The sequence below is a fragment of the Papaver somniferum genome, chromosome 6, assembly GCF_003573695.1.
Source record: "Papaver somniferum cultivar HN1 chromosome 6, ASM357369v1, whole genome shotgun sequence".
NCBI lineage: Eukaryota > Viridiplantae > Streptophyta > Magnoliopsida > Ranunculales > Papaveraceae > Papaver > Papaver somniferum.
This window is the reverse complement of record NC_039363.1, coordinates 31,153,325-31,163,520: the sequence shown is the minus strand read 5'-3', so window position 1 is coordinate 31,163,520 and position 10,196 is coordinate 31,153,325. Positions and strand designations below refer to the sequence as shown.

At 38.4% G+C, this 10,196-nt stretch overlaps 1 protein-coding gene across 1 annotated transcript; it reads left to right on the top strand.

Annotated features, from left to right (window-relative positions):
* Nucleotides 1-4,045: 4,045 nt before the first annotated feature.
* LOC113287250 (phospholipid-transporting ATPase 1-like) lies at nucleotides 4,046-9,189 on the top strand. Its single transcript, XM_026535934.1, has 7 exons — nucleotides 4,046-6,130; nucleotides 6,220-6,526; nucleotides 6,693-7,377; nucleotides 7,463-7,586; nucleotides 7,703-7,922; nucleotides 8,048-8,506; nucleotides 8,758-9,189. Exons 1-7 carry the CDS (start codon nucleotides 4,480-4,482, stop codon nucleotides 8,984-8,986), a joined length of 3,675 nt encoding a protein of 1,224 aa, XP_026391719.1. The 5' UTR covers nucleotides 4,046-4,479; the 3' UTR covers nucleotides 8,987-9,189.
* The last annotated feature ends 1,007 nt before the right edge of the window (nucleotides 9,190-10,196 follow it).

Genomic DNA, 10,196 nt, shown 5'->3' with positions numbered 1-10,196 from the left:
AAAATAATTTAAATTGACCGTTTATATGCTTAAGACAAAAATTAACAAAACTAGGCATATTCTAAAAACAAACAAATAGCCTAGCGAGTAAATAAGCCTAGCATATAAAAGCTCGCGTTATAGTTACATACCTCAAAATTTGGTTCTCTCCGTATATACACAAAACCGGGACAGTTGTGTTCGCGCATGTCCCGAAACCAGAATCGGAACAGGACACAACTCAGGAGAAACGGGAACAGGAACAGGATCGGACGGAACAGGACAAAACAGGTTGCACCGGACCGAGTTTCAGGACCGGACCGAGTTGGACCGAGTTTCTGGACCGGACCGGGTTGGACCGAGTTTCTGGACCGGGCTTGGTTAGACTGGGTTGGTTGTTTTCTTCCTGACCTAATTTCTTCTTCCTCTTTTCTGCGAGGATCAAACAGCAGCCGAGAATTGGCATAATCAACTGCCGCAAAAAAATAAAACTGATGTACATTGTAGACATAGATTAGATTCAACCATCATCTTCACGCACAAACATACAAAAATGAATATATATTATAAAATTCCATTCATTTGATTGGTGATTGGCTAAGTGGTGCATAGAGGACAAGGTACATGTTCAAATCAAATTTCAATCACCCACAACAATCAAAAACAGATGTATATATGTTGTTACGAGATCTAAACGAATTGGACAGACCCATACAGATTACAACCAAAGATTATGTCTGAATAAGACAACCCTACACAGATTATAATCAAAGATTATGACATAATCAATCGCAACATAAAACATACAAATATCAATTGATTATGGGATTTACTAAAATCAAAACAGGGAACAAAAAATAGAAAATGGATCCAACTTAGCTTATTTGGTTCCGACGATTTCAACATTAGTTTGACGATAATTGCATAACTCCATCTATGTAAATCATCCATGTCGGGGAAAAAATCAATCACTCTGCGGTTGAGCATCGGGCATGATAACATGTTGCAGTGGATTATGGAGAAGAAGATAAAAAGACAGAGAAGGAAAAGGATTTCTTATTGATATGACTAACACCATTACATATCTATAGTATCCTTTATATACAATAGATATAGAACTATATCTATTATATTGGGCTGCACATCCGTGGGATAAAGCCCTACAACAAGATACATATTTTACTAGAGAAATAGCAAAGAAAGCATAACCAATAGATATAAAATCAAGGTGTTTTAGACACCTATCATTTTGCTTAAGAAACCTTTGTATGGTTTAAAGAAATCTTCAAGGTAGCGGAATAAACGTTTTGATATGTTTATGTTAGCAAATGTCTATGGTAAGAGTAAGTATGATAGTTGTGTATATCACAGGAAACTCCAAGATAGTTCATTCGGGTATTTGCTCTTGTATGTTGTGATATGTCGATAGCTTGCAAAGACATGTCAGGGATACATAAGCTGAAAGCACAGTTGAGTAGTGAGTTCAAGATAAAAGACTTGGATGCAACAAAGAAGATATTGGGCATGGAGATTCGTTGAAACCTAGCTGAAGACAAGTTGTATTTGTCCCATATGGCTTACATCGAGAGGTGTTGGAAAGGTTTGGTATGGAAGATGCAAAACCAGTAAGTAATCCTTTGGAAGTTCATTTTAGACTCTCTGGTAGACCATCACCTCAAACGGCAGATGTGGCAGAGTACATGTGTCGGGTTCCATATGCAAGTGCAGTTGGTAGCATCATATATGATATGGTTTGTACAAGGACGGATATTGCACAAGCTGTGAGTGTGGTAAGAAGATACATAAGAAGTATTGAGAAGGCTCATTGGCAAGCTGTAAAGTGGATTTTGAGTTATCTAAGGGGCAATACAGATGTTGGTTTGGTGTTTGAAAAACACGGTGGTGATTCAACAAATGTTGTAGGTTATGTTGATTCTGATTGTGCATGTGATATTGATAGAAGAAAGTCACTGCCAAGTTATCCTTTTACATTATGTGGTAGTACTATCAGTTGGAGGTCGATTTTGCAAAGCACAGTTGCATTGTCTACAATTGAGGTAGAGTACATGGCAGTCACAAAAGCAGTAAAGGAAGGTATATGGTTGATGGGTTTGGTTGGTGATTTGGGGTTCAAGCAAGAGAGTGCAACTCTGTTCTATAACATTCAAAGTTCCATGCATTTGACCAAGAACCAGATGTATCATGAGAGAACCAAACACATCGATGTCATGTATCATTTCATCAAAGATGCATTTGAGGAAGGGAAGATAGTGATGCTAAAGGTTCCTACAATGGATAACCCTGCAGACATGTTGACGAAGCCGGTTCCAAGTATCAAACTCAAGCATTGCTTGGACTTAGTTGGTGTCAACAAGTGTTGAGAGTCCTTGATGGGCTAAGTGAAGATAACGATGGTGGTATTCAAGTCAAGGTGGAGTACATGATGTGTATTCTGGTTGGGCTTGCCCCAAGAGCCTGGCCCACAAGTCCATGTAGCTATTTGTGTTTATAGGTCAAAGGAACATTAATAGGAAAACAAATTTCCTTTTGTTTGTAAGAGAAAGATAAACTTATGTAAAGAGTGTGTGAGGTACCAAAAGAAGTCTAGAGTTCTTGAGAGGGGATTGATTCAATAGAGACCTTGTTTGATACATAGTGCAATCACTTCGTTGTCTTCGCAAGTAGGCGTAGATCATCTTGATCGAACCACTATAAATTCTTATATTTTGTGTCTGCTTGATTTGTTTTGATTTCATTTCATTTCCATTTCACATCTTGATTGATTGTGCTAGTTTGAACCATTTGTTCTAACAATTAGTATTTCCAAATCCCTTGTTGTAGACTTCAGTCCCGTGTTTATGATGTTTTGTTGTGGACTGCAGTGGTTCTGTTTGTTTTTCATGGGTGTCGGGTGCCGTATTTGTGATGCTTTCTCCGTATTAATAGTGTTAACATTTTTTGCTTCTTTGTGCAACCATTGCAAACAGCATTTTATTTCTTTAGATAAAGAAAGATAAGATACCAGATAAACATAATAATGTTGTTACATTTTATACTTCTAAGGTACTGAACAACCAAGTGTAGAACATGAAACATTACACTTACATGTTCCATCTATCGTCTTGCCTTGGATAAACCAAGATGATTACGAGATGCAAAATGTAAAATTTAATCCTCCTAGAATCCAGTCATAAATTAGATTGCATAATTGATCCTTCTAAAATCCAATCATAATCTAGATTACAGTATCAGTAATTAATTTACCGGCATGATGAACTTGCACGGGCTCACAATTAGTAACACTGAAAATGATATCATGTTTTTTTTAGGCCACATGTCCACATCAAAACGAAAATTCAAGCGGTAGAATGAAGTTGATCAGTATAGTGCCGGTCAGATGGAGATAAAAGAAATATGGATAACAAATGGAAGATCACTCGAAGGAAACAGAGTTCTTGGTCATGGAAGGAGAATTAGTCAAAGTAAATAGTTTTCTGCATTTGATGATTGTAAAGAAAATGAAAGACCATCTTCTAGAAGCTTTGAAAAGCAACTTTCAAATTATTGATTAGTAGATTGATTAGTAGATAATATTGTGGAATGTGTAGATTAGATGATATGAGTTTGGAATCTTATAGCTTGGAAAACAATGAATAAAAGAAGTTCCTTTAAACGCCATTAAATGTTCTAATATAAAACCCCACTTGAGAAACATTTCATTAATTTAATTACTCCTGTTTCCATTTTAAAAATGTTTCTTCTGTCCCTTATTTTCACTGTTTGTACGCACTGTAAAAATCGAAGAAACCGTACTGACAAATGAGACCGTGGCAACCCACACAATCTGATTTAGTAATTTCCTTTCCGATATCGATGGTCGTTGCCTTCAATTAAAGAAGGCGCGTTTCAAATTTGTTGAAGTTTCTGTGTTTTGTTTTAAACTCACCGACGAATACGATTCAATGTGGGTCCATATACAGTTGTTACGTGGCCTCATCTCTACACATCCATCTTCGTCAGAAAAGTCCAAGCCTGATGAAAGCAATGACAGAATCCATTTCAGACACTTCTCCTAATTTCTTGCATTCGCCGCCTGTCCGCCCGCCCGCCCAATTTCTTCTTCTTCTTCTTCTAAAATTCGCTCTCTTGTCTTTGAGTTTGACCATCTGTATTTGAGTTTGGTCAATGTTTCTCTCTCTCTATTACACATATATGCGAATGAAGAAGAAGAGAAAATAGGTAGCAGTTGGAATCTCAACTCATTATTTCTCTGATAAACCAAATCAAGTAAGATTCTAAAATTCTAAAACCCTTTTTCTTATTTGTCTGTAAATCATTAGTTGTTGCGTCGAATGTAATCAGAGAGTTTAAAGTTTTACGATCAATATAACAAACTCATATCCATATTAGAGCTTTCTTTCATTTACTAATAGATACATAGATGTTACTATTAAGCGGAACAAGTAGCAGTAGTAGTAGAAGAAGAGAAGTGTCTGATCAATGGCCTATGAAAGGCCTCTTTTGAACCTATCTCCTAAAACTCCAACAACTGTCAATCAAACCCATGATCATCTTTCCATTCCTCCTGATTTAAAATCCAAACTACCTAAATCCATTTCTCAAATGGATCCAGACCAAGATCGAACCAGTGCACGAGTAGACAATTATCAACCTTCTCGATCTCTTAGAAGTCTTTTCTCAATTGTATCTGGGAGACATTCAATTGATGAGGTCAATTCTTATATCTCTGCAACTTCATCTGTTGACAATTTTTCCCGTTCCGGGTCGAAACCCATACCTGTAAGGTATGGTTCTAGAGGAGCTGATTCTAATGGCTTAACTATGTCCCAGAGAGAGATCAGTGATGATGATGCAAGACTCATTTATGTTAATAATCCAGATAAAACAAATGAGAAATTTGAATTTACGGGGAATTCCATTCGGACCAGCAAGTATTCTATACTAACATTCTTACCCAAAAACCTATTTGAACAGTTTCATAGAGTTGCATATATATATTTCCTTGTAATTGCCATCTTAAATCAGCTTCCTCAACTTGCTGTATTCGGTAGAACGGCTTCTATACTACCGTTAGCAATTGTTCTAATTGTTACTGCTGTTAAGGATGCTTATGAAGATTGGAGACGGACTCGTTCCGATAGAATTGAGAACAATCGGATAGCTTTGGTTCTAGTAGATGGTCAGTTCCAAAAGAAGAAATGGAAGGAAATCAGGGTTGGAGAGGTTCTCAAAATTTCTGTGAATGATACTCTCCCTTGTGACATGGTATTGCTATCCACTAGTGATCCAACTGGAGTTGCTTATGTACAGACTATTAATTTAGATGGTGAATCGAACTTGAAAACCCGGTATGCAAAACAAGAGACACTCTCAAAGATGCCTGAGAAAGAAGGGGTTCAAGGATTGATCAAATGTGAACATCCCAATAGAAACATATATGGGTTCCAGGCTAATATGGAAATTGATGGGAAGAGGGTCTCACTTGGACCCTCAAACATTATTCTTCGTGGTTGTGAGCTCAAAAATACTGCTTGGGCAATTGGGGTATCTGTTTATGCTGGTCGAGAGACTAAGGCAATGCTTAACAACTCAGGAGCCCCTTCCAAGAGGAGTCGATTGGAGACCATTATGAACCGTGAGATTATAACACTCTCGCTGGTTCTCATTGTGCTATGTGGGATAGTTTCTGGCTTAGGTTGGAGTTGGCTGCAGCGCAATCGGGATGAGCTGGAGTATTTGCCCTTTTTCAGGAAGAAAGATTACTCGAAGGATGAGAATTATAACTATTCTGGACTTGGATATGAAGTATTATTCACATTTCTCAAGTCGGTTATCGTTTTCCAGATTATGATCCCCATTTCACTCTACATTTCGATGGAATTGGTCCGCCTTGGACAGGCCTATTTCATGATTCAAGATTCAAATCTTTATGACGAAGCATCAAATTCGAGGTTTCAGTGCAGGGCTTTGAATATAAATGAGGATCTTGGACAGATAAAGTACGTTTTCTCAGACAAAACTGGAACATTGACGGAGAACAAGATGGAGTTTCTATGTGCAAGCATAGGAGGAGTAGACTACAGTGAAGCAAAAGCTACTCCAGGAGAGGAATATGCATACTCAGTCCAAGGTGAGTTTTATTGTCTTCTTTAGAATCTGTGCTTCTTTTTTCCGTTTTGTGCAAGTAAAGATAGCTTATTAATTTTTCTTGTCTATTAGTGGATGGACAGGTTTTGACGCCAAAAATGAAGGTAAAGATTGACCCGCAGATCCAACAGCTACTGAAACAGGGCAAAGAAACAGAAGAAGGAAAGAAAGCTCATGATTTCTTCCTTGCTCTGGCTGCCTGCAACACAATTGTACCTCTGGTTGTAGAGACACCGGATCCCACTATGAGGCTGGTGGATTATCAGGGTGAGTCTCCTGACGAACAGGCCCTCGTGTATGCAGCTGCTTCCTATGGTTTCATGCTTCTAGAAAGAACCTCTGGCTACATAACCATCGATGTCCTTGGAGAACGATATAGGTAATCAACCAGTTCATTCTTTCCTTCTGTGATGTTCAGTTAGTATTTATTAGGACCTGGATTAATAGGTAAATATAATGATTTGGAATCTATGAACCTGCTCCTTGAGAGTATGCAACTTACAGACATGTTATGCTTATTAAATCCCACCTTATGGGCAGTGCAGGTTTGATATTCTGGGTCTGCATGAGTTTGACAGTGACCGGAAGAGAATGTCAGTGATAGTTGGTTTTCCTGACAAGAGTGTGAAAATATTTGTGAAAGGTGCAGACACTTCAATGTTTAATATAATAAACAAATCGCTTAATTTACAATTACATAATGCAACTCAAACTCATCTACGAACCTACTCCTCATTGGGCCTCCGAACGTTGGTCATTGGAATGCGTGAGTTGAGTGCTTTAGAATTTGAGCAATGGCATATTGCTTATGAGAAGGCTAGTACCGCGCTGATTGGAAGGGCTCATTTACTCCGTGGTCTTGCTTATGACGTGGAAAAGAAAGTTAAACTGTTGGGAGCTTCTGGAATTGAAGATAAGCTGCAGCATGGGGTACCAGAAGCTATAGAATCACTGAGGCAAGCTGGAATTAAAGTGTGGGTTTTGACAGGAGACAAACAAGAGACAGCCATATCAATTGGTTACTCATGTAAGCTCTTAACCGATAACATGACCCAGATAGTAATAAACAGTAATTCTAAAGAATCAGGTAGGAAGAGTCTAGAAGATGCAAGAGCCACACCATTGTCTACCAGTACAGTGAGTTCTGTAGGAGGTGGTAGACTTCCTATTGCTTTAATAATTGACGGGACCAGTCTTGTCTATATTCTTGAGACTGAGTTAGAAAACGAGGTAAGAGTTTGTAAAACATAAAATCTAGAAGTTTTACACCTCATATTCTGCTCGTCTGACCTGAGCTTACTTTTTGTGCCTACAGCTGTTCCAGTTAGCCACAGAATGTAGTGTGGTCCTGTGCTGTCGAGTTGCTCCGCTACAAAAAGCTGGAATTGTTGCTCTAATAAAGAAGAGGACAGATGACATGACCCTTGCCATTGGAGATGGTAAGCATAAGCTTCTTAGTTTCATATGGATCACCAAATTTGTAACCTGAGTTGCTGTCTGAAATAATCTATATGAGAGGTCATTTAGGTGATTATTGCTTGTTACTGTTTACCAGGTGCAAATGATGTTTCTATGATTCAAATGGCTGATGTGGGGATAGGCATCAGTGGTCAAGAGGGAAGGCAAGCTGTCATGGCCTCTGATTTTTCAATGGGTCAGTTCAGATTTTTGGTTCCACTTCTGTTGGTCCATGGCCACTGGAATTACCAGCGGATGGGATATATGATTCTTTACAACTTCTATAAAAATGCTGTATTTGTCTTCATGCTATTCTGGTCAGTACTCTACCTCCCTCATTCGCTCTCAAAATTTGATAATTTTTTATACAATTGTTATTATAAAAGCTTTTGGAGTGGCGTTTCTGTCTTGCTTTTCTAATTTGTGATATCTCCTCTGACAGGTATGTACTCTACACATCATTCACCTTAACGACTGCGGTCACGGAATGGAGCAGCGTCCTCTATTCTGTGATCTATGCTTCTTTCCCAACAATAATTGTTGGAGTTCTGGACAAAAACTTGAGTAGGAGGACTTTGCTGAAGTATCCTCATCTTTATGGAGCTGGCCAGAGACACGAGGCTTACAACCTAAAATTGTTCTTTGTTACAATGATCGATATGGTGTGGCAGAGCATGGTTATCTTCTTTATCCCTTACCTTGCTTATAGACAAAGCACAGTAGACGCTTCTGGTATTGGAGATCTATGGACAGTTTCTGTGGTAATACTTGTTAATCTTCATTTGGCGATGGATGTATTACGGTGGTCCTGGCTTACTCACGCTGCCATATGGGGATCTATAATTGTTACATGCATCGCAGTTATATTAATAGACGCTATACCTGATTTACCTGGTTACTGGTAAGTCCTCTTCTTTGACGTCAGTATCCGTTTATTGTTTTGCAATGTCCCTCCACCCTAATAACATGGTCTGAAACAGCAAATTGAACGGTTTATAACCATCACCACCCCAGTGTTGGGAATATGGAGTACCATTTATCTGACTTAAAAATCTATAGTTAAGAGGTCAAATCTCCTACTATTCATGATGCACATGGAGGATTGCATTGAAGAAGTGCTGATTTATTATTATGTTGTATTTCATTATGCAGGGCGATCTTTGAAATAGCAAAGACTTCAGTGTTCTGGTTTTGCTTGCTCGCGATAATAATGGTTGCACTAATTCCACGTTTTGTTGTAAAGTTTTTTAATCAGTATGTAATTCCTTCCGATATCCAAATTGCTAGAGAAACTGAAAAATGTACAAGTAATAGCGAATTTACAGAAGTAGAAGTAGAAATGAGTCGGACTTGGGATCCCCCACCCGCGATGATAAGGTGATTTTTGTGTGTATAAAAATATTCATATTCTTTAGGCCGCTCTCCGTTGGGTGTGTCTTGTACTTGGCCAATTGCAAAGTTTGGTTTCGCTATCCGAAGGATAGAGTTTTGGTTGGTGTTGTAGTTGTCCGGTTAATCATATGCATACTTACATTATAATTCTCATAATTCTTTTTAATGATAATAGGTCATCGGTGTTGGTTACAGTGTACACTATACATCATTCCTTACCTTTTCTGTTTCCCAGTTCTCTGATTGTGAAGTCCATTGCCGCAGTATCCCACTGTAAGTGAATAGCTGAGAACAGCTTAATCACAATTAATGTGTGTGGAACAAGGTTTGAAAAACGCCCGTTGTTGATGCCTTGATGGTTGCTTTTTGCTGAAGGCAAAAATTGTAAATATGAATTCGACTTCGCTCCCGTATCAGTGGCCATGGGATACTGATCCCTAGAGCCTGTATATATACTGAAGCATCACCAACTGAACTTTCCGTATTTACGTATATGCTGCGCATGTCAGCATATATTTATAATCGTGTTTGTATAAAGTTTTTGTTGTATAAGCTTGATTCTAGAGTCGCTTCAATTGATCTTTTAGGTCTACGACTAAAAAGACTTCTGGATATTCATGAAGTCAGGTCCGACCATCTTTACCTATTAGTTCGTGAATCTTGATCTTGCTTTTTGTTTTTGAGGTTTTCGTAATTTTTTTCAGGCAAGATAGATAGTAATCATAAAGTTCTCTTCGTCTCAGACTTTGTAATTCCTCAAGATGGATATCCAAAGACTGATCTTAGCTAATTTTTTGACGATTGTTCTTGAGAGGTGGTTAATAATCTAGGATGTTCTTCTGGAGTCATAAGTTTCGAATTTGTGGGTTTTGCTAGCTTGTATTGCAAATAGGTTTCCACACCTTGATCTTTGATCTAAACGGAAATCAAATGGGCTTATCTGTTAGAGGCATATTGGTATCGAAAGTCTTCACTTCAGCTGAAGCAACTCTTAGGCCGTAAATGACGTCAGCTAAGGGAATCAAGTCCGTAGAACCTTGTGAGGTTCAAGAAACGTAAGGAGCGCGAGTGTAACTGAATCACTTGGAGGGTGAATTCGGTCTCAACTACATTCCAGCTCGAAGTTTGATAGTAGGCTAGTGTCTGTAGCGGCTTAATGCAGTTTTGTGTTCAAATCTGGACGAGGTCCCGGGGTTTTT

Excerpts from the sequence above, each read along its gene's own strand:
- LOC113287250 (XM_026535934.1), top strand. The coding sequence starts at position 4,480 with ATGGCCTATGAAAGGCCTCTTTTGAACCTATCTCCTAAAACTCCAACA. Across the intron at positions 6,131-6,219 it reads ATATGCATACTCAGTCCAAG|TGGATGGACAGGTTTTGACG; the intron begins GTGAGTTTTATT and ends CTTGTCTATTAG. Across the intron at positions 7,587-7,702 it reads GACCCTTGCCATTGGAGATG|GTGCAAATGATGTTTCTATG; the intron begins GTAAGCATAAGC and ends ACTGTTTACCAG.